The 21,899-nt window shown below is 47.1% G+C and overlaps 9 protein-coding genes across 9 annotated transcripts; 5 read left to right on the forward strand and 4 right to left on the reverse strand.

The window, feature by feature from the left end:
• Positions 1-788: 788 nt before the first annotated feature.
• M431DRAFT_18029 (hypothetical protein) lies at positions 789-2,293 on the forward strand (the record flags this gene model as incomplete). The annotated part of the gene is made up of 3 exons (XM_024913119.1): positions 789-991; positions 1,053-1,437; positions 1,506-2,293. 3 exons carry the CDS (start codon positions 789-791, stop codon positions 2,187-2,189), a joined length of 1,272 nt encoding a protein of 423 aa, XP_024773163.1. The 3' UTR covers positions 2,190-2,293.
• Positions 2,294-2,672: 379 nt separating this feature from the next.
• M431DRAFT_88632 (hypothetical protein) lies at positions 2,673-4,635 on the reverse strand (the record flags this gene model as incomplete). The annotated part of the gene is made up of 6 exons (XM_024923933.1): positions 2,673-2,987; positions 3,051-3,134; positions 3,201-3,287; positions 3,358-3,501; positions 3,561-3,731; positions 3,784-4,635. The coding sequence occupies 6 exons, from the start codon at positions 4,633-4,635 to the stop codon at positions 2,673-2,675; spliced, it is 1,653 nt and encodes a 550-aa protein (XP_024773164.1).
• Positions 4,636-5,327: 692 nt separating this feature from the next.
• M431DRAFT_89519 (hypothetical protein) lies at positions 5,328-7,371 on the forward strand (the record flags this gene model as incomplete). The annotated part of the gene is made up of 5 exons (XM_024924036.1): positions 5,328-5,437; positions 5,489-5,791; positions 5,846-6,271; positions 6,324-6,858; positions 6,934-7,371. 5 exons carry the CDS (start codon positions 5,328-5,330, stop codon positions 7,369-7,371), a joined length of 1,812 nt encoding a protein of 603 aa, XP_024773165.1.
• Positions 7,333-7,874, reverse strand: M431DRAFT_509742 (hypothetical protein). The gene is made up of 2 exons (XM_024919349.1): positions 7,740-7,874; positions 7,333-7,657 (listed from the first exon to the last, which is right to left on the reverse strand). Exons 1-2 carry the CDS (start codon positions 7,828-7,830, stop codon positions 7,479-7,481), a joined length of 270 nt encoding a protein of 89 aa, XP_024773166.1. The 5' UTR covers positions 7,831-7,874; the 3' UTR covers positions 7,333-7,478.
• A 640-nt stretch (positions 7,875-8,514) lies between these two features.
• Positions 8,515-10,752, forward strand: M431DRAFT_462985 (hypothetical protein). The gene is made up of 8 exons (XM_024915373.1): positions 8,515-8,792; positions 8,867-9,080; positions 9,163-9,317; positions 9,373-9,722; positions 9,784-10,214; positions 10,277-10,357; positions 10,419-10,496; positions 10,561-10,752. The coding sequence occupies exons 1-8, from the start codon at positions 8,646-8,648 to the stop codon at positions 10,680-10,682; spliced, it is 1,578 nt and encodes a 525-aa protein (XP_024773167.1). The 5' UTR covers positions 8,515-8,645; the 3' UTR covers positions 10,683-10,752.
• A 500-nt stretch (positions 10,753-11,252) lies between these two features.
• On the forward strand, positions 11,253-12,922 carry M431DRAFT_88746 (hypothetical protein; the record flags this gene model as incomplete). The annotated part of the gene is made up of 3 exons (XM_024923947.1): positions 11,253-11,380; positions 11,447-11,646; positions 11,742-12,922. The coding sequence occupies 3 exons, from the start codon at positions 11,253-11,255 to the stop codon at positions 12,920-12,922; spliced, it is 1,509 nt and encodes a 502-aa protein (XP_024773168.1).
• Positions 12,923-13,084: 162 nt separating this feature from the next.
• On the reverse strand, positions 13,085-14,383 carry M431DRAFT_88799 (glycoside hydrolase family 28 protein; the record flags this gene model as incomplete). Its single annotated transcript, XM_024923953.1, has 1 exon — positions 13,085-14,383. One exon carries the CDS (start codon positions 14,381-14,383, stop codon positions 13,085-13,087), a length of 1,299 nt encoding a protein of 432 aa, XP_024773169.1.
• A 2,740-nt stretch (positions 14,384-17,123) lies between these two features.
• Positions 17,124-19,050, forward strand: M431DRAFT_509747 (hypothetical protein). The gene is made up of 5 exons (XM_024919350.1): positions 17,124-17,713; positions 17,832-17,844; positions 17,940-18,181; positions 18,274-18,712; positions 18,781-19,050. Exons 1-5 carry the CDS (start codon positions 17,217-17,219, stop codon positions 18,946-18,948), a joined length of 1,359 nt encoding a protein of 452 aa, XP_024773170.1. The 5' UTR covers positions 17,124-17,216; the 3' UTR covers positions 18,949-19,050.
• An 82-nt stretch (positions 19,051-19,132) lies between these two features.
• M431DRAFT_483618 (hypothetical protein) lies at positions 19,133-20,887 on the reverse strand (the record flags this gene model as incomplete). Its single annotated transcript, XM_024916136.1, has 4 exons — positions 19,133-19,504; positions 19,582-19,904; positions 19,972-20,605; positions 20,669-20,887. The coding sequence occupies 4 exons, from the start codon at positions 20,885-20,887 to the stop codon at positions 19,133-19,135; spliced, it is 1,548 nt and encodes a 515-aa protein (XP_024773171.1).
• Between the last annotated feature and the right edge of the window lie 1,012 nt (positions 20,888-21,899).

Below are 21,899 nucleotides of genomic sequence, written 5' to 3' on the forward strand. Positions count from 1 at the left end.
ACCAGCGTTATGCATCTATATGTATGCACAGAATCCAATGAATGAAGACAGTAACCTCTGTCCAAAAGTAAACCTGTCACAGCCTTCCTAAACAAAAATTGCATCTACCTACCTAGTACCTAGCAAATCCGTTAGATTTGGTTAAAGGAAGCAATACGTTGAGGACACGAGCCTTTCCGCAGGGTAAATATATGCACTGACGTGTGCAATCTTTCCCTAGAATGGATGAAAATGCGGCAGCTGCTTGAAGCTAAAATTCTCGACTTTTCCAACGGTCGGCCTAGTCTTCCACGTATCGTATACTTGTAGGCACCGTGGCCAATTCTGAGATTGCTTCTCCACTTCCGCGCGACGAAATCTCGATTCATTGGCCTAGACTACGGAGTATGGATTAATGTTTACTTCGTCTACCCAGACAGAACTAGGACCTGGGAGGAGCTGAACAAAACTAGTGCCGCTAGTGTAAATAGTTTGCGGTACTATCAGGGGGAATTAATAGTAACATGGATCCCATCCAGCACTTTGCGGGTCTTTTACCGACCTTTTTCAAATAAATCGTTGATAGTGCCGTAAATTTAGACCAGCTGCTCGTGCCTACTTCAATAGAGCCATGGGGACCCCGTGTCGAGGTTTAGGGTGATTGCAGGGGATAGAAAAGTTAGTAATTTTCATCGTGAGATCTCCTTTATAAGCTATTGACGGCATGCGAACCCACATTCTTCTTCTCACTGTTTGTGAGTGATATTCTCATTTATCAGGTCTCTAATATCTTTTTTAAAGACGTCAAAATGATAAACAAGATTATTATTGGCGCCCTTGGGCTTGCCGCCAGCGTGGCCGCAACTCCGTTGGAGCTTGTCGAGCGAAGCTCGTGCAGAGATGACAGTCTATACAAGTGCTTTGCTGATAGAGAATACTCCCATTCAGCATCTGCATACTGCTCTGCGCTGACTCCGGTTACAAGAACAGTAACTGTGGTAAAACCCACGGTGTGAGTATACGCTCGACATACCTGGCTTAAGAGCCACGATCTCTAATATTATTGCGTGTAGAACAAAGACAGCATGGGTCACTAGCACTGCCAATCCATCAACCGACTTCGTCAGCTCTACAGCCACTGTTTACACAGCGACGGTTCCTTCTTTATTAGAAACGATAACCAAGACAGAAACAGAGATGGCGACGTCAACAGCAACCCAGAGCGTAACAACGACAGTAACTGTCACTGGTAGCCAGAATCAGCAACCACCGCCTACCACAACACTTACCCCGTTCAAACGTGGCACTCAAGGAGGAAAACCGGAGCCACCAAAGTGTATGGTCACCAAATGCTTCGTGTACTCTCCCGAGCGCATCACAGCGGGTTGTAGCTGTATTGGTGTTCCGCCTAAGACGGTTACAATCTCTCAGACGGCGCCTTGCTCGACTGTTACAGTGGTATGTTTATCTCTCTCTCCAAGACTTTCCCCATCTTGCCCGCCGGAGATGGCGCTGACTAGTAACAGACCTCGACCTCAGTGACGACACCTCACGTTACAGCAACAGCATGGCAAACCGTAGCGATGGAACTCACCGATGGCGTTTCAACTACCACAGCCACCACTACAGCCACTGTCCCTACTACCGTCACAACGACTGCTACCACGACCGCCACCGTCACTGTCTCGCCTCCCGCACAGAACCTCGTCCCCAACGGCGATTTCTCCTCTGATTCGACCGGATGGAGCTTCATCAATACCTCCCCAGCCACTTGGGTGAATGGAGGGGTGGGCACCTCGGGTAGTCCCGACGGTATATCCAACGCTTACCACATTACCAACGTTGCGTCCACTGGACAGTATTTTATAGCCAGCCCTCTCATCGGATTAAAGGCCAGCTCCTCATACAGTGTATCTTTCATGGTCGCCTCAACGAGTACCGATCGCAGCTTGGTGAATACTGTCCATGTCCAACTCAACTGCGGCTCGATTACTGTGGTGGATACGCATTTGAACCAGGCGACACAAGGTGCAAATGGTTACTATACCCTCTCGATGAATTTCAACACTGCCATTACAACCGATCCCACCACTGTGAGCCAGTTGGGTAGGTGTCAGCTGCAGTTTCTCTTCCCTCAATCTTCGCAGCCTCCAGTTACGTGGTTTTTGGCTGAGGTTTCTATTGCGTCGACGGGTGCTGTTTCAGGTTAGACATCGGGAGAGCGGGTTGGCATCTAATAGAATAGTGGACATTAAAAGCAGAGTGGTGCGCAAAATTATATATACAGATTCATTTGGGCCATATTATCACATACATACATGTAATAAAAATATTGTCACTCTCTATATTGGTATTCATTTTTCCATCTGCGTTTATCCGAGCATAAGCAGATGCTGCGCACTTGGTTCTCATCTGTTGGAACTTGGATGTGATGGACCTTTGAAACAGGGCTATAAATACCATTGGCAGACGTTATAGCGAATTTTTCAAGATCAATTTCGCTTAGCAATAGCTTCAAGGCAATATCATCATTGCTGTGAAAAAGATTCACTACATTCAATCTTTTAAAATATGCTTAAAATTTAGGGCTCCTCTTATTATAATTTGCTATGGCTCAACGGCCGCTCTTTGTTCCTAGTCACAGATTGGCTCTATATCATGGAAATACTATTTGTGCCACTGCCATCTTGGTTCTACCTATACTCTGCTCCACAATCACCTACCTTTTGGAATATCTCAGCCCTTCGACTTCGTATTAAGATCTCCTCAATTGCATCGCGATCGGATTGATCAAGGGACCAGCCGAAACTCGACAAATTCTCATCTGTATGCTCGCTTATGCCCATACGTGCCCCAACGATGACGGCGCCAACGTAGGGAAAGTCTAACACCCAACGAGTAGCGACGTTTGATATGCCGACCTTGTGTTTTGTGGCAATAGCGCGCAGGATCGTCAATAATTCTTGAAAGAGATTCCAGCCGCCCCAACTGCGTATCATTTCGAAATACTGGAATTGCTATGGTCAGTAATCCAGCGGCGAAGGAGTACATTTTTTGTGTTATCACTTTACCTTTCGCTGGCTTGGTGTGATTGATCCATCATATATATCTGGCTCGGGCTTTCCAAGCCACTTGTCGGCAAGGAAACCACCGCACTTATTTGGCAGATTAGTCAATGTCGATGCAGTCAAGTATGGAACAGTTTCGACTCGAAGGCTTACCAATGTGCCGTATGTTAAGAGTTTGATACTGTGTTCCTCACAAGCGCTGCCCATTTCGAAGACAGGTCGAGAGTCGACAAGAGAAAACTATTTCAATATCAGCGATGATTGTTCACCATTTGCTTCTCTCATCGAGAAGGCGATCGCTGTGTCGAACCTGAACTTGGTTGGTGTGTACTCTGATACCAGATTGGACCACCTCAAGCAAATGTTTTGTATCAAAATTACAGAGACCAACTGTTTCAACTCTATCGTCTTCTGTAAGAAACCGGAGAGCTTTCAGATAATCCGGATTTTCATACTTCATGTCTGTTAGTACGAAACACATTACTGTAAGAGGGCCATTCTTTGAGCTCTTACAAATTGCCAATGAAATTGCAACAGATTAATCTTCTCTGTCTGCAATCGGCGGCATCGCTCGGTGACATTTGCTTGTACAGCCTCTCGAGATACAGTCATCGGATGGAAAACGCAGTACTTTGTTGCTGTGAATATCGTTTGCCTGTGAGGGTATAGAGATGAAAAGCGTCCCTGTAGTGTGTAAGCGATGGGCATCGTTTGAATCGGTGTAATATAAACATACAAATATGACTTCAGCGTCACCGTAATGATCAGCCATGTCGAATGCTGTAAATCCTTGCCGGACATGACTTGAGAATTGTTCCACAATCTTGGAGGATGATGCAGCCCCCCAAGCAGGACTGGACATTTGCCAGAGCCCCGAAAATATCCGAGGAACCGTACGTCCATTCAATTGAAAAGTTTCTCTTGCTTGTTGAGGCAATGGTATCAGAGAGGTCTGTTTGCTGAGATCTTGATGCGCATCTAGAAGCGTAGGTCGAGGTAACCCAAGAATACCAGCCGTGGATATTAGGCTTCGTCCGAATGGATAATCATGCTCGGTTGCTTTTAGAGTATCATAGCAGCTTGTTAATGAGTGATAGAGAGCTTCCACCAATGCATGCTCTCCATTATCCATTACCCGCGTGCCAGTATCTATAAAAAGGGACTTCTGAACAGCAGTCATTGCTTGCACGATATCGCCATCGACGCTCGTCAAAAAGGTAAATAGTTCATATTGACTGTCATCGCTAGTTCTTGATATGAGAACCGTTCCCTGAGCGACTAAGTTCTGGAACAACTGAAGGCTTTTGAATGAGAGTCCACATCCAAGCATACTGCGGGCGATCTGCTGCGTCTTGTTCAGCTCGGGGAGACTTGGCTTTTTGTCTTTTCCTATTATCGAAGACAGAGCTCTCTGCTCGACAAATTTCTTCGTCTCACATTCGAAAGCGTGTGTGATTTCTGGAAATAGTACCAAAAGTGCCCTCATCACCACACGAAGGCCATCGGCAGGGAGGTTGGCGATGATAGTATCCGTCATCATATTGACGTGCGCCGTGCTCACGCCGCCGCCTGGTTGTGTGATGGCCATGTTGAAGAATACTTAATTTGAGCAGCCAAAACTTTGTACGCTTCAGTTCTGTAGTTCCAAATGCGTATGCTAATGCGATATTTTATACTGAGCCGGCCAATATTTTTTTGGTTTGCTGAAGAGCAGATCACTCCTCTCTTCCTCCGAGCACGTCAAAACCTCGTGATCTGGCTTTGTACCCACGGTGTTAATCCCCAGCCCGCTCTTTCAAAGTCAAAGCCACCGGCGTTCCAACGGCTGCTTAGGTTGCCGGCCGGCGTCTCACCCCCCGCAGTGGAAGTTCACAGTAGCCTCGACTGTACTCGGAAGGCCCTGGACCTACTCCGTAGTGTGAGCTCTTTGCTTCGAGATTGATTGCCCAGTAACGTCTTGAGATCGTGATGCGGGGTTGCCAACTTGATATCGGAGCACCACTAATCGTCGTACCGCCTCCTCGGGATCCTCCAAGTTCTACGACTAATCTTGCTTTCGGATTGTCTGGAGTCCGTAAGAGAACTAGCATCTGTGTCAGGCCCACAGGCTCCACAGATCCTTGGATGCCATCGTTTTCGCGTCTTGGCTATTGTGTCCCGCGGCTGAGTTGATTGCTCCACCACCAACTGACATATCGGGTTGTCGCGAACCAGCTAGGCTACACGCGTTTGTACATTGCCGTCACCATGAATGCCTGTCTCCCATGTCGAAAAGTAAAGATGAAATGCCGGCAGGGCAGCCAACCGGCTTCTAAATGCGAGCGTTGTGCGCGAAAGTCTCTTGACTGCGTGTTCCAACAGCACCGTAGAGGCCGGAAGCCTGGGACAAAGTAAGTGAGACATGACTTTCCGCTGAGTTTGGGTTAACGATGTGCTTGTAGGATCTCTAAGCGGAATATGCCTACATTGCCCTCCACGTATGCGGCTGTGAAGAAGACGCCGGACTATAGCGGTGACACTCCATCTATTGCAGAGAGTGTGCCTGCAGAGGAGCCTGGCAACTTGCAGCCGTCAGGTTTGCTCAACCAGGAGGCAATGAGAGGCAAGTTTTCGTTGCGGCGAATACTGAGTACCACAGACGGCGATGCATTGGAGCCGCCCGAGAGATCATCTCCAAGTCGGCCAGAAGACCCAATTGAGATGGGAATACTAAACCTCTCCATTGCCAAATCCCTTTATGAGAAGTTAGTGATTGCGATTCCCAGAGTGACGCTTTAGAAACTGATGCAAGAGTGTAGTTTCATCATTGTTCTTAATCCGTACATCAGCCAACTTGATCCAAATCTACATACTTTCCTCTATGTGCGCCAGAAGTCATCTTTCCTCTTCACGGCCGTTCTGGCAATGTCCGCAAAGACATTCAACCCTGTCATGTACAATGCGCTATACGACCATGTACAAGACCTATACACCGAAAGTTTTCGGAATGGCGCCAAATCAACAGAAATTGTCCAAGCCATCCTCATTCTCACCTACTGGAAGCAGCCCCAAGACACGAGAGCTTGGACCTCCTTGGGTTATGCTATTCGCATGTGTATGGACATGGGATGGCACAAGTTGACGGCCTATTCCCCAGCTGGCCGTGCTACCGCGGATGAGACAAGACGACGAGAAATTCGCAACATTGAGAGAACGTGGTATGTGTTGTTTGTATATGACCGAAGGTATGTTTCGTTGCACATTTGCTACCACGTGACCAATGTTAATATCTTCCAGCATAAGCCTCCAAACGGGACGGCCGTGGATGATTGAGCGAAACGCATTTATAGAGTCAATAGAGGCCTGGTGTGGTGATCCAATCGCGGACCCAAACGACGATTTGCTTGGCGCATTTGTTACCTTGAGACTGATGAGTTCTTCAATATTTTCTCTCCATGCTCCCCACTCTCGACGAGGCGAAAGAGTGCCGCTGGAGAATACGGAGGCTCTGCTTTCGCTTAAGAAAGCCAGCATCGAAAGATGGGAGCGCCATTGGATCCAAAACGTGGAACAAAAGCAGTCTTCAGAAGATGAGACGCACAAATTCTTGATACGGTTTTATGGGACGCATTTTCGACTACAGCTCTTTTCTCTGCCACTACAAGACGTGCTGTCATCAGAATTCTCGGATTCATCTCTCCACTTGGACATAATCTGGGCCGCATTCACCGGAGCCATGGACATGCTGAAGCTGATATCGCGCCATTCGGGGCAGCTGTATTTTGCTCAAGATTCGATACACGTCATGACTGCCTATAGCGCAGCTTTCCTTGTCAAGGTATGCTTCCTGACGTTGTGCATTTCCTAATAATTCGAGATACTAATTGTTGGTATTCGATACAATTAGCTCCTCTTGTCTGCTCCTGACACTGTCGTTCAAGAGATAGAGGCCACGACAATAGATGTCATTCGTACCGCCGCCCAAGCCTTCTCACAACAAGCGACAGCCCCAGGCACAAGCTGTGAGCTGCAAGCAAGATTCCTTCATAATATTGCCACCAAACTTTCTCAGAGAAGAAGGACAGAACAACCGACACCAATCGCGAAATTTTCAAACAGCGATAGGCATTCGTCACTGGATCAAAACGACATAAACTCGACAAGACTTCCCTTTCTACCATTGGAAGTCAGTCAAGCCATGCCGCAGTCTCTTGATCAACCTCTCCCCGAAGTGTTCATTTTTCAGCACGCCGACCTTGACCCGTTGTTCACAGACGACGGTGCATGGGCGGATATATTATCAAGCGCCGCATTCAATACTCAAAACGGTGTTCTATTAGCCTGATATCAACCTGCCCATCACCAATCAAGCTTTATGCATTGATGAGACTATTGACTATCTTTCCCCTATTTATCATATTTTCTAGCTATGAGCCCAGTATACCCTATCTATCAAGGATGTAGCGGAACTACAGTTGTTTCAGAATGACTGAATGTGCGAACGCCCTCCCTGATAATCTTCAGCTGTGAAGGGCAATTTGGATCAGGACACGCAATCAGGGCATCGGTTGTCATCCAGTCGTTTGCAGCCGTGACTCTTTGTTTTGCAGGAAGGAGTGGGATAACGGTGGCTGCCTCTCATCAGCGTCTTAGACTTTTATATATATATACATATACGGACGTAAAGAAACGAAGCATAGAATGGTGTTTTACCTAGCGAATATATACTGATACCCTGGTTTGGCGGTAAATAGATCATTTCTCCTTGAAGAGTAAAGAAATCCCCTTCTTTTGCCCCACACATGATTCGTTTGCCTGGGGGGCATACAACTTCGACACGAAGGTCGTAAAGTTGAAACGAGTCGTCTTGATTATCGGTGTGGGCCATGGCGATATGATTGTTGACAAATAAAATGAAATTCACTGCGATAACATATAGAATATCCTCTGAAGTCTCCGTGTTATCAACCAAGGCGAAGATGTGACTTATTTACATAGAGCTCCGTATGCTATGCCTCACACCAAAGCCTCGTTATCTTGACTAAGTGTGTCGCGTGTGGAGTAAAACGCGTACTAGGGCGGTCAGACCGGCGATTCAAACCTGATGGAAAGACGCCGGCGTCGGTGTTCAAAGGCTCGTTGATGGCAGATCTCTACTAGCCAATCGATATGAACTATCGGATACCATGGCAGGTTATCAAGTCAATTGCCACGAACGCGCGCATTCGAAGGAACCAACAAAGAAGGCGAGGTGTGGGCGGAGTGCAAGGAGTCGGAATGATATGCGGATGTGATAACGGCGACAAGTATTTGAACAAGATCAAATCCCCCCAAATGCAACAACGGAAAAAAGACATCCTTGCTCACAAGGGTCTTCATTATCGCTACCGTACGATAGTATTACAAGCCACCACTCCCTGCTGCTTACGACTGTTTCCGCCGCTCTCAATTTCACGCATGATGTTCACAACTCAACCTTGTTATACTCAGAGCCATATGTGAGAGAACTCGCGAAGGCGCAGTTTGAACCTTCAGAGACATCTTCCGTCCAGCCCGACGTACTGTACGAAGTAAACGCACCCGCGTGTTCCAAGGCGCCAACCGCTGTCGTACAGCTCAATGGCACTTGAGAAAGACTTGGAGCGCAGTGTCGAGGTTGACACGCCCTCCAATGGAGAAATTTCTATGATTGCCCTAGAGGCTGGGGGCCTTAAACGGGACCTCAGTTCTCGCCACATCAATATGATTGCCATTGCAGGAATGATTGTATGTTAATGCAATGTCTCTTGATGAAATCATGGCAATACTTGGTCTCCACGGCTTCTAACCGCGTCGAACAGGGTACCGGTCTTTTCTTAGGCTCAGGACAAGCAATTGCAACCGCGGGCCCAGCTGGGGCACTGCTGGCGTATATCGTAATGGGGTTTGTCACTGCCGGGGTCGCATATACCACAGGAGAGATTACCGCATTTATGCCCGGAACTGGTGGATTTATCCGACATGCAACCAAGTTCGTGGAGCCGGCACTTGGTGCAGCGACTGGTTGGAATTTCTGTGAGTTTTCTTGTCACATTCTCATCGTGTTATGTCATTATACGGACGATTTCTTATTTCCAATGCTTACGCGCGGGGTTAGGGTATACCATGGCCATCACTGTACCTGCAGAGATCAGTGCCGCTGCTACCGTGATTCAATTTTGGAATGACTCTATAAATCCAGGTGTTTGGATCACCATCTTCTTAGTTGTCATTGTCACCCTGAATCTTTGCGGTGTACGTTTATATGGCGAGGTATGTTATTATATGCACAGACCCCAGATACAACACAGTGTTAACAGACACCAAGTCCGAAGTTGTTTTCGCATCCTTGAAGATCATGCTCATCCTCGGTCTCATCATTGGTGGCTTGGTGATTGATCTGGGAGGAGCGCCAAATCATGATCGCTTAGGATTCCGGTATTGGAAGCATCCTGGAGCGTTCAACGAATACATAAAAACTGGATCAGCAGGACGCTTTCTAGCCTTCTGGAAGATTATGCTTACAGCAGCATTCAGTTATGGCAACATTCAAGTAGTGGCAATCTCCGGGTCAGAAACCCGGGCACCTCGGAAGATCATCCCGGCGGCGACAAAAAAGACGTTTTACAGAGTCTTGCTATTTTACGTTCTTAGTATCTTCATCGTTGGCCTCATCGTGTAAGTTTCCTCTTCACCAGCAATCAGCTCGAATCATATACTCATATCTGCTCCTAAACAGTCCATACAACGACCCATCTCTTTCCATTTCCACGGGCACTGCTCAGCAATCTCCCTTTGTTATTGCATTCCAGCGATCCGGCGTAAAAGTCGTCCCATCGATTATTAATGCCATTGTGTGCACTTCCGCCATTAGCAGTGGCTCAGCTTGCATCTTCATCGCCTCGCGGACACTATATGGTCTGAGCTGTGATGGGCATGCACCCCGAATCTTTCAACGGTGCAATCGATTTGGAACGCCTCATTATGCCATTGGGTTGACTTGCCTTTTGCTGCCTCTTGTTTACCTAAACGTTGCCAACAACACGTCTGTGGTATTCGGTTGGTTCGTCAATATTACTACCGTCTCCGGCTTGATCGGCTGGGTAGTCATTGAGGCGACTTATCTACGGTTCTACGCCGGCCTCAAAAAGCAAGGTTATTCAAGAGATGGTAAGATCTATCTGTAGTAATAAGCGCTCGTGCATTACGACCTAAGCTAATAAATTATACAGCACTTCCATACAAAAGTCCATTGCAGCCATATGTTTCATGGGCTACTATGTTCGTGGTGAGCCTAGTCATCCTCTTTTCAGGTATGTTGTCTCTAGAGTCTGGGGCATGCAGGTTGGCACCAAGTCTTACAAACACGCCTAGGCTTCGATGTGTTCGTAAAAGGAAATTTTACGGCCGCTGGGTTTTTGACTTGCTATCTTAACGTTTTTATCTTTATTGGTACGTATTATACGCAACGCTTTGAGTCTCACCTGCAGAACCCTGGGTTAACATGTTGGCGCAGTTCTATATGTTTTCTTCAAAATATTCTTCAAGTCGAAACTTATTCCCACCTCTAAAATTGATTTTGAGACTGAGTTCTCGTCAATACGAAGAGAAAAGGATGCTGAGGAGGCCACCCAGTAGCCACTGGACCTCTCTTTCAAGATTTTTGGATCTCTTTCTCACCCAATAATAATATTCTTTCCTTCCTATCCATAATACTTGCCATTCATGCGTGAACAACGACCGTCTTAGTGCTATCGTCACTTTTGACAATGTCCATTCAGTTCTCCCCGACCTGTAAGCGCTGCCTGCTTCCATAAGCACAGCAATTAGCTAAACATCGCCGCCGCTGGCCATCTTGCTCTCTCGAGTCATTCACTATCCACTGCTCCATTCCGCTCCGATTTGAGCTTGCAAATATCTAGCGGCCGAAAGCGCTCGTCCCTTTATACAGATTGGGTGCTACCCCGCCCTCTACTGAAACCCACATCGGCGCAGCGGTGGAGATTCTAAGCCGTCGCAGTTTCTAGACACAGTATTTTTGTGAGAATATCAAGGCTTTGTCACGGTTCCTTACAGCGGAGCCGCCCGCTCAGCTAGATAATATGTCGTGGGGTTCGTTTTTCTCATGTTATCTGCCATGAAATAACCCCTCCTCCTCTTTCTTACAATACCCTCTCTCATCAAAAGCACGATATAGAACTTCTCAACATGGCTCCTCCCTCAGTCGACCTCACTGCGCCAAATGGCGTCAAATGGAGCCAGCCCACTGGTCTGTTTATTAACAATGACTTTGTTGCATCGTCCAACGGCGAGACAATTGCATCCATCGATCCAGCGTAAGGAAACAAATGACAGCAGCTGCGGCTTCTATCAAGCTGGATTTCACTAATGCGATCAAATAGCACCGAAGAAGTCATTGTCAACGTTCAGGCTGCCAGTGCCGAGGATGTAGATAAAGCCGTGAAAGCCGCAAAGGCAGCATTAAAGGATCCTTCCTGGAAGCAGCTGTCAGCTTCTGACAGAGGCCAACGGATGACACGTCTCGCCGACTTGATTGAGGCAAAGAGAGAGCTCTTTGCGACGATTGAGGCGTGGGATAATGGTGAGAGAATTCATTGCCTCGGGAAATAATGATAATTGTTTCTGCGCTTTGTCACTCTGCTGCTAGCAAGTAATTAACACTCGCGGTTCGTTTAGGTAAAACATACCAAGAAGCACTGGATGTTGATCTTGTCGAAGCTGTGGCTGTGATACGATACTATGCTGGCTGGGCCGACAAACAGTACGGCCAAACGATAAGCACAACACATCAGAAATTTGCCTACACTCTCCGTCAGCCCATCGGAGTCATTGGACAGATCATTCCCTGGAATTACCCCCTTTCAATGGCTACTTGGAAGTTGGGGCCTGCACTTGCTTGCGGTAACACTGTAGTACTCAAAGCCGCAGAGCAGACACCACTGAGCATCCTTGTGCTTGGAGAGCTTATCAAGGAGGCTGGATTCCCGCCTGGAGTAGTCAATTTCGTCAATGGACTCGGCAAGGATGCCGGATCTGCCTTGGTAAACCATCCATTGGTAGACAAGATTGCCTTTACAGGGTCGACGGCGACGGCATCAAGCATCATGGCGGCCGCAGCGAAGACTTTGAAGAATATCACGCTCGAAACCGGAGGCAAATCGCCACTTGTTGTATTCAAGGACGCCGATATGGATCAGGCCGTCAAGTGGTCTCATTTAGGTATCATGTCCAACCAAGGCCAAATCTGCACTGCTACGTCGCGAATTTTAGTCCAGGATGAAGTTTATGACGACTTTTTAAAAAGATTCGTCGAAACCCTAAAGGCGGTCAGCAAAGTGGGCAGTCAGTGGGAAAAGGATACATACCAGGGCCCCCAAGTATCCAAAGCACAGTATGATAGAGTGCTGGAGTACATTGACATCGGTAAAAAAGAAGGCGCCAAGGTTGCTGCTGGAGGTCATCCTCTTGACATTGAAGGCAAGGGTAAGGGTTTCTTCGTTGCTCCAACGGTGTTTACCGATGTCACCCCTTCAATGAGAGTCTACCGAGAGGAGATTTTTGGACCTGTCGTTGTTATCCTGCGATTTAAAACGGAGGACGAAGCACTGGAGCTGGCGAATAACACATCATATGGTTTGGGAGCTGCCGTCTTCACGACAGACCTGGAAAGAGCTCACCGCATGGCGGCTGAGATTGAATCGGGAATGGTCTGGATCAATAGCAGCCAAGACTGTGATCCGCGCGTGCCATTCGGAGGCGTTAAACAGAGTGGTATCGGCCGAGAACTCGGAGAGGCGGGTCTTGAAGCTTATTCTCAGATCAAGGCTGTACATGTCAACATGGGGAATCGGCTGTAAAGGTATCGGATTGTTAGATGAAAGAAAGTGTAACAGTAGATCAGCATTAGTATATAGCAGACGTAATTAGACTATATAAATATCGCTTTCGCAACAACTCATCAGCACCATAGGCTGCCAAGACACATTTACAACTTATAACATTGTCTTTGAGCTCCCAATTTATTTGTTATCGGGACCGTGGCCTCCAGTCTCATCCGGGCCCAATTTTGGGGTTTGCGATTCAGTGCATGTAAACCCTTGAGGGTTATTGACGTTGAAGCAGTCCCAGACAGACAACAACTGGTTGGTGCCCGCATGAACAACATCAAACCCCGTCACTTCGAAGTTGTCACAGCCACCGGCTGCAGCGCTGCATTGGAAATATACTGCCTCTGTCACTCCAGAAACGACTGTTCCGCTAACGTTCCTCCATGCGACGTCCTCCATCTTAAACAAGGAAGAATCGCAATCTTGACCAGCGAATCCGGAATAGTTCTCGCATTGCCAAGCGAAGAAGGGCTGCTGCCTTCCGCCAATCAGCTTAACGTTCTCAATCGTAATGTTTCGAGCGACACCGTATCCGCCACCGCCGCCGTTTGGAGGGTAACCTCGCGAGATTCCCGCCCATGTCTTTAGGTAAGAAACGTGAGCAGTATTTTTGAGAGTGATGTTTCTGGCATAAAAGTTCTCCAGGTACTCATACTGGTTATTATATTGCCCCATAGATCCAATGGCAAAACCCTGGCCATTCTCGAAATAGCTGTCGTAAACAGCAATGTTACTCGAGTTCATCTTGAGAGCGATGGCATCGTCACCATTGGAGATTGTCCATCTCCTGAACGTTATGCTATCAGAGAAGATGGTATCGCAGCCATCAGTGTTGAGCGTGCTCCATTGGCTTGTCGACGTGCTATTGACGTAGATGTCGTCTAGATCTACGTGTTTCGAGTAGGTAATCGCCATTGTCCACATCTGACTCTGGACAAAGCGCAATCTTCTGATAACCGAGTTTGTGAGAGTGCGGAAGTTGATGTTCATTGGCCTATGAGCCAAATTTCCTTGGCTCTTAGCCCAGTCGTACCATACTTGGCCGTTGCCATCGAGAGTACCGACGCCCCAGCCATCCCAAATCACATTGTTGCCTCCAAAATACCAGACCGTACTCTGGTTTTGGAAACCAACGGGCATAGATACTGAGAGCCAATAGTCGATGTCTGTACTCCAGAGGAAGCGGCCAAATTGATGGATGACAACATTCTGGAGATCTAAAGTGGTCATGTTGGTCTGAATGTTGTAAACAGGGCCGGGAAATATAACAAAGCTGTTGGAATTGCACCTGTTGTTCAGCGCATCCATGATAGCTGGAGCATCATCACCGCCATTGGCATTTGGTCGTACATAGCAGAAGTGACGATTTTGGGCTGCGGCTTGATTTGCCCAATAAGCTTCTGATTGGGCTGCATTTGCATCTCTGCTCATAACATCATGAGGCAACGAAGACAGCGCGAGGGCGGCGGGCAGTGCCGCTAGAATTAGACTTGATAAAGAAACCATCGTGTAGACAGAAGCATTCAACACCAAACGACCAGGTATCAGTAGGTGGTAAATACGATGAAGAAAATCTGACTACCTCCAGTCCAGTGACAGTTGTATTTTCACCAACGCCTGGGAAACCAAAGTGTCTTTTTAAGACAAGACAGCGGCATGCCTCCTTTTTGTATGTCTCTGGGCTTTCATAAAGACCTGCACCAATAATAGAGCTGTGGGCTTTTGCACATGGCTTTACCATGTGCGGCCGATGCTACCAAGCCAATTCTGAAAGCAGTTCAGCAAGATTTCCTTGCGTCACAGCTCAGATTAAACCCCTCTTCGCTTTTCATTTACACATCTACCGAGAACAGGTCTGCGCTAAGTCAAGTCATGCAAATATAGCCGCGGCCTCAGATGAATATCCAAGACAGAAGTAGCAGAGACTGGGCGGGCTCAACATGATCTGGGGATACAAGGGCGGCCCAATGGCGAATCATGCCACAGGAACCCTTGCTAAGAGGTGCTACGCCAAGGCTTTTTAGATGTTCTCCCTTCAGAATAGGGTGTGGATCTACCACTTGGCCTCCCTACAGTAGAAATGCCTACCATTGTGTTTGCCGATCCAATCGGGAGCTGAGGTGACGTCGTGAAAGGCTTGCCATGCCGTGAGGCACTACACCGTCTCGGATATAATGGCACTCTCACGGTCATCGGCCGAATACTTCGCCTCCATGGATGGCTTCAATGTTGACGGACGCGGAAGCCAAATGCTCTACGGTACGACTACCACCTAGCGCAATCGCCGCCGCTAGTTCTTGTCAGGAATACCCCAGGTTTTGCTGCCCACCACTTCGGGATATGAATAGCACGAGACCTTAGTATGGATAGGCAGAGCAGAGCAGTAAACAGGCAATCAATTGCATACACTTTGCATTCCGCCCGTTTGAAGCAGAAGGTGGAACATATCCGGATCATCGGCTTCTGGATCACACAGTATGTATGACATGTTTTCCAAGCTAAATCTTAGTGCATATCACATCGCACCAACAATATCACATTAAATGAGTCGAGGTCAAAGGCTTCCCTTTGAGCAAGATCTAGAACTCTGGAAAAGCAAGACATCAGGTCAGTCGGCTGCCGGTGGGGTAAAAGGTGTGTAGGTTTTAGATCCACAGCAGCGTCACACATACCAATACTACCGCGAAATTAATGGGCTGTTGGTTGTATGTTTTGCTGTGTTGGGGTTACATGTATGTAAGAGGCTTTTTGGCCAATATTCAATATTATATCCGGTCCGAGACATACCCATGCTCACCGTATTGGAATTTTAATTTATTGAACGTATGCTCGTGCAGTATGGACAAAGTTATATATCGATCTTTTTTTTTTGAGCCCAGCTTATAAGCCTAAATTTTGTGGCTGCATGATTTGCAGGCAGCAGAGGAAGAAAATGCAAGGAGAATTGCAAGGGAACCGCTTCTAGCTCGTATTAGAAAGAAGAAAATCCACCGATATGCCACGGCCCCGCCTCGTGCAGCCGTTTGGCGTATCGCAACACTATAAATGCGTTGTGGTTATTTATTAGAAGATTAGCCGCTCGCAGGGGTAAAAGAGGAGTCTATGACGTTCTTTTTCTTCTTATGATTTTAAAGTTCAATGTTCTCATGATGTCTGCCAGTCACTCGCGCCAGTATTGGCCGATTACAACCTGCTCATCATCAAGTTTACATGCAGCAGTAGACATGTGACAAACTGTTTATATACGGCAACAGTTACCTGCCTATTTCATGGCAATACACAATGTCCGGCCTTGATTTTGGGTGTCCATGACTTGGGCACATGATGGTTCATTGGTCATCATTGTGACACGAACGATTCACGGACAGTCAAGTTCAGGCTCGCTAGGTACGGAAATAGAGTAAAGATCAGCGTGCGGGGTGGTAAAGCAACCATGCTGTTATGTATGTACAATAAATATCCGTAGGCTTCTATCTAGAATACAAACCGATGAGAGTCGCTTCAAGTATCTAAAATTGGCAGTATGTTGATACAAGCCCAGGAATATGAGTGGACTACGGTTTAGACACATCACGAAATCCGGGGTGCCGAGTGCCTTGATGTCTCAAAATACCATCTCCCCTATGCATTATGTGGGGCAGAAGCGCCGTTCTGAGTACATTGAGATTACTGCTGAACCAAAGTATATGAGCATGAACCATCCCGATGCCCGTGACTCAAGTGCATGAAAAGCTCTCGTATTCCAGCGGCAATTCTGCTTTGTACACTCAGCCCCTCATTGCATCTGGCTTTTTTTACGCTACGGGCCGAAGGGGAAAAGGATCCGTATACGGAGTAGGTATGCATGATTTAATCTGAGTTATGCACCTCACGTGTAATACCATACCGACGTAAGATCGTGGTGAGCATAACAAGACTTCAAATCACCTAAGGACACCACTGTTACCGAACAACTCTACTGCAAACAAACAGAAGGAGAAGAAAAGAATAAAGAAAGAAAAAGAGCGCCACACTATATATGGAGTGAGGAAGAGAACGCCTTCCGAGGACAAGCATATACCCCACCCGTAGGCTCGCATGATTGGAGAAAAAAAGAGAAGAATCTTAGGGTATTAGTCGAGAATGAAGTATTACTCATATCAAAATGTGCAGTGACGGTTTGATATCTCACGATGAGAACTTGTTTCGTATAGTATCCAAAATATTCTACGAGCTCAATGAGGCTATCACCGTTATCTTCTTTTTGTCAGTGGCATAGCTAACGATGACTTCAACCACGACTGCAATCGAGCTTGCTACTAGCTCAGCTCCAAGTCCGGCATGGAGTTTACGCAATTCCAGCCTTAAGGAGACCCAACCATCCAAGACATTCACCGTTACCGACCACGTCCTTGAAGCCTCGCGAGAGGCCGACTCAACGGCCCCCGAAGGCGGGTACGGCTGGGTGATTGTAGCCAGTGGCTTCATTTTACTCTGGTGGTCCCTCGGCACGACATATGCTTGGGGCGTGATGCAGACCGCCCTGGTCGCCGATGGCTTGGCCGATCCCGCCGTACTCTCCTTCGTCGGGTCGTTGCAGGCGGCGTTGATCTCGGCTCTGGCAATTTCTAATTCCTTCGTCGTGCGAAAGACGGGAGTCCGTGCTGCAGCAATGCTAGGTGCAGCTTGCATGGGTGGGAGCGAGATCCTCAGCAGCTTCACGGTTAAGAATGTTGGGGCGCTGTTCTTCACCTCTGGGGTGTTGATGGGAATAGGTGTCAGGTGAGAAAAAATAACAAAGAAATTACGACGACATGCCTTTCTTCCCTTTTCTTCTTCTTTTTCGCCAATGTTGATCGTGGAAGATAAGGTACGATTGCTAACAGGGAGAGCACTGTAGTCTTTGTTTTGCAGTAGGCCACTCTCAACTTCCACCATATTTACATGCATGCTTCGTGTAATGCATTCAACGCAGAGCATCCTGCGGCTAACCTCGAATACGAGCCAGGTCATTTCAACGGTCCCGTCACAATACTTCAGCACCAGACGAGGACTGGCCAATGGCTTCATGTTCGCCGGAAGCGGTTTCGGAGGCGCTGCAATCAGCTTTGCGTTGGATTCGTTGATCCAAAAGCTAGGTGTTGCGTGGGCATATCGTATCCTCGGCCTCATGACCCTTTCAACGGGTCTTCCGGCTGCGTGGCTCATGAAGGAGAGGATCCCAGTTGAGAGACGGCAGTTTATTGAGTGGTAAGTCAACGAGAAGTAAAAGAATCATGCGGACTATTGCGCAGCTTGCGATCATTTCACTGATCCAAACGCAATTTGTGTCTCTCGTTTAGGAAACTATTCAAATCTCCCACATTTGTGCTCATATTCGTAGGGAGTGCAATTGGGACCTTTCCTTTGTTCGTTCCACCATTTTTTATCCCGTTATACATGAGATCACTAGGCTTCTCTACAAACGCCGGCGCTGGCTTGGTTGCAGGTTTCAGCTTATCTTCCGCGGCTGGCCGTATTATATCTGGCTTTGCGTCCGATAAAGTCGGCTCCATCAACACTGTCCTCGCGTCTCTGGTCTTGACTGCTGTCACCATGTTGGCAATTTGGCCAACGTCCACAACGCTGGGGCCACTGATCGCCTTTGTCATTATAAACGGCGCTGCAAATGGGGCTTTCTTCTCCACGATGCCGACTGCCATTAGCAAAGTTTTTGGGAGTGCCAGAGTAGCTGTTGCTATGAGTATGGTGGTGACTGGCTGGGTTGGTGGTTATCTCATGGTAAGCGACTCGAACGAACATTCTTACCCTTCGTGTGTATTAAAGACTAATATTCATCTTGCCTATAGGGGGCTCCAATTGCAGGCTACATTCTAGAGGGCTTCGGGGGTGTCGATGGTGGTTTGCACGCATACAGACCGGCCATGTTTTATGCCGGCGCACTTGCGCTTGTTTCTGGAGTCTTCATCTTAGGTGCTCGATTTTGCATCAACAGATCTCTTCTGGCTATTGTATAAATTTTAGGGTAGAGCATATGTGATAGATTGGGCGCAGGTCATGCCCAGGCAAAAGTTAATAGACTTGGAAAAGACAATAGAGTAACATTATTGCAATCTGGATATTCTTTTCTACCCTAAATTTACCAATACAGATAATATTACAAATACCATCTACTAAACTCAAAAATAGATTGGATATAATTTACAGATGTTTGGTCCTTTCTTCTGCCTCGGCGATCCATTGTCTGGTCTTGGCTTCATCTCGCGGCTTCAGCCCAATCTTGAATGGTTTGGGATCAGTTGTTAATGAGGTGGGTGTGCCATTGCAGTCAATAGGGTGAATGACTGGGGCTTGGGTAGAATCTTTCGTGGGTGTAATCTCGAAGCTCGTAATGAGACGAATATATGCCGTATATAGCTCTCGGTTGGCGAGGTGAGAACCCGCGCACATTCGAGATCCCGCTCCATATGCGTAGTGAGGTGTACCGATCTCTTTATCCTCTAAGAACCGCTCAGGGAGAAATTGTTCTGGAAGTTTGAATCGAGCATCGTCATAATCAGCGGCGTATGCATTCTGAGTAGATTGTTAGCATCTCATAATTCAGCTCGGATATATCACAGCGGCTGTGATTATGAGTCAACATTACTAACCATGAAGAAAGTGGTTCCGGCGGGTACGACAGAGCCCTCGTAGGGGATATCTTTGATGTTGACACGGGGGAGGCAAATTGGAATTACGGTCCAAAAGCGAAGGGTTTCCTTGACGAGAGCGGTGATGTAGGGTACCTTTTCCTCAACAAGACATTTTTCCCAGGCATCTCCATTGGGATAGACCTCTTGAATAGCTTCGAGGGCTTTGGCCTGTATACTCTGACCATGCTGGGTAGAAAGATACGCCATGCCCATAATGATGTTTCCAGGTACTGTATCTAAACCGGCAGACACCATTGTCAAGCAAATGGACTTCAGTTCAGCTACAAAATCACGAAATTTAGTCCAAACAACATTCATCGGTAGATAGTAGCGAAATGATATACTGACCTTCATTAAGCTTTGCTTCTGGATCCTTGAGAATATTTCCCGTAATGCATGGCTTATCGGTACCTTGCGCAATTCTGTCCTTCAAATCATTAAGCATATCGCCCAGGTATTTGTCACGTCGTAGGCGATACTCTTCCGCTTTGGTGTTTGTTTTGCCAAACATGCGCATCAGTGGTATATAATCTTGCCAGTTATTGCTCGTAGATCGAAAATTAGAGATTTCACGCTCCACATGTGTGATTTCCGTCAGAAGCTCGCTGGTGACGTTGCCCTCGATGCGGAATCCGTAGTTCAAGGTCAGTGACGTGTTGAGCGCAAACCGTGACATGTACGGACTGGGATCCACATCTTGTGAGCCTCCCATGCAGTCGTTTAGCAGCTCTTTAATGCTCATCATTGATTCAAGATCAAGGATGGGCATGTAGGACTGAACGGCAGGGCGGTTCAATGCCGTGGCGGCTGCCTTGCGGCGTCGTTTGCAAGATTCATCCCAGGGGGAAGTACCGATTGTAAAACCTTGGGATGAGGAGACGACAGAATGAAATGTATGAAAGGTTGGGCGAGAAATGAGAGATGACTGATGGGTGATCCAGAAATGCTTCACTGCGTCATAAGAATTGACAAAGACAATCCGCTTGGAACTTGGTCAGCGCATTGTTCTCTCAATATATAGTTCAAAAGGAAAGAAAAAACATACTCTATTTCCGAGGCGAGCTTGAAAGACAGGTCCATATTTAGATGCCCATTTCTTCGCGACTCGAGCGTGATCGACGCCCAGCTGGAGTAGATTGCCAAAGACGGGGATGCCGGGAATCTCAGGGATGCCTTTGACTTTCGGTGTATCGGTAGCATTGAGTATCTTGAGAACAACAAAGACGGCAGCAATAATTGCTATACCCAAAATTTGATACGCCATGTCTAGCTGCAAAGCGATTTTGCTTGGCGATACCTAGTAGGAAATAGCTTCTTTTATGTCCCTTCACCTCCTACAATCTCGCTTTTGTCCAAGGGAAGCAACGACTCTATTCAATCCATCTAAAAGCAAAAACAGAGCAGGTGCAAGAGCACTACTTATACGTCTGCAATAGGGGAAGACTCGAGGAGCACCGGTATTCTGGAGCTTGTTGCAGTATGAATGATGTCGGCAAATACGCTTCTCATGACTGGCTCGTCATAGCATGAGGGGCAATAGGTGAGGGCCGTGAGGCGGATAATGCGGGGAAGAGGGTCATTGCTTCTGAGTAATCTCTACAAGAAGAGAGATCGAGAGAGATGAATCCGATTCCGGTTCCGGTTCCGATTCCGTATCAAAAGCTTCAACTTTATACTTTACAGATGGTTTGTCTTATATGCCAATAGTTTGATCAGAAGAATATACCTAGAGAGTTGTTCCTTTCATTGAATTGAATAGATCTTTCTTTGCCGAGGCAATTCTCAATTTTGTAAAATCTGGCCGAACATCATTCTCTATTCTGGGTCTCAGGTGGCCAAGCCGATACGCTAAGACTGGATTACACAAGAGGTGCGTATACTGTCTCTACCCTATATAACATGGAAATACTTCACAAATTCATGTTTTATCAATTATTCAGGATATTCCGTGAGTTACATACACTGACATGTCTGCTAATGAGTGAACGAATTGGTGCATTATATAATATTTTAGTAGTTTGTGCCTACAACGTAAGGACAATGAGATTTCCATAAGATATACTTATTAAGTGAAGTACACCGTGTCTAGCTCTTGCAGTAACACCAAGCAACACCAAGGGCGTCGCATCCCTTCGAGCATAATACTTGAAAGGCTGAGCCCGGCGGTAAGAAGAAGTTCAATTATTGTCACTATCTTCAAATTGACATTATCCGTGATAAATCGCCGACACAGCCTCACTATTCTGAGTAATGAATCGCGAAGTTGTAGATTGGTG

This window comes from Trichoderma harzianum (assembly GCF_003025095.1).
Source record: "Trichoderma harzianum CBS 226.95 unplaced genomic scaffold M431scaffold_8, whole genome shotgun sequence".
Taxonomy (NCBI): domain Eukaryota; kingdom Fungi; phylum Ascomycota; class Sordariomycetes; order Hypocreales; family Hypocreaceae; genus Trichoderma; species Trichoderma harzianum.

What these genes read in the sequence shown, in the direction of transcription:
- M431DRAFT_509742 (XM_024919349.1), bottom strand. Translation starts at nt 7,830, where the DNA reads ATGTGTGGGGCAAAAGAAGGGGATTTCTTTACTCTTCAAGGAGAAATG. An exon ending in TATCAGTATATATTCGCTAG is followed by an intron (nt 7,658 to 7,739) that starts GTAAAACACCAT and finishes GATGAGAGGCAG; the next exon opens with CCACCGTTATCCCACTCCTT.
- M431DRAFT_462985 (XM_024915373.1), top strand. Translation starts at nt 8,646, where the DNA reads ATGGCACTTGAGAAAGACTTGGAGCGCAGTGTCGAGGTTGACACGCCC. An exon ending in AGCGACTGGTTGGAATTTCT is followed by an intron (nt 9,081 to 9,162) that starts GTGAGTTTTCTT and finishes GCGCGGGGTTAG; the next exon opens with GGTATACCATGGCCATCACT. An exon ending in GCAAGGTTATTCAAGAGATG is followed by an intron (nt 10,215 to 10,276) that starts GTAAGATCTATC and finishes TAAATTATACAG; the next exon opens with CACTTCCATACAAAAGTCCA.
- M431DRAFT_509747 (XM_024919350.1), top strand. Translation starts at nt 17,217, where the DNA reads ATGACTTCAACCACGACTGCAATCGAGCTTGCTACTAGCTCAGCTCCA. An exon ending in AGACGGCAGTTTATTGAGTG is followed by an intron (nt 18,182 to 18,273) that starts GTAAGTCAACGA and finishes TCTCTCGTTTAG; the next exon opens with GAAACTATTCAAATCTCCCA. An exon ending in GGGTTGGTGGTTATCTCATG is followed by an intron (nt 18,713 to 18,780) that starts GTAAGCGACTCG and finishes TCTTGCCTATAG; the next exon opens with GGGGCTCCAATTGCAGGCTA.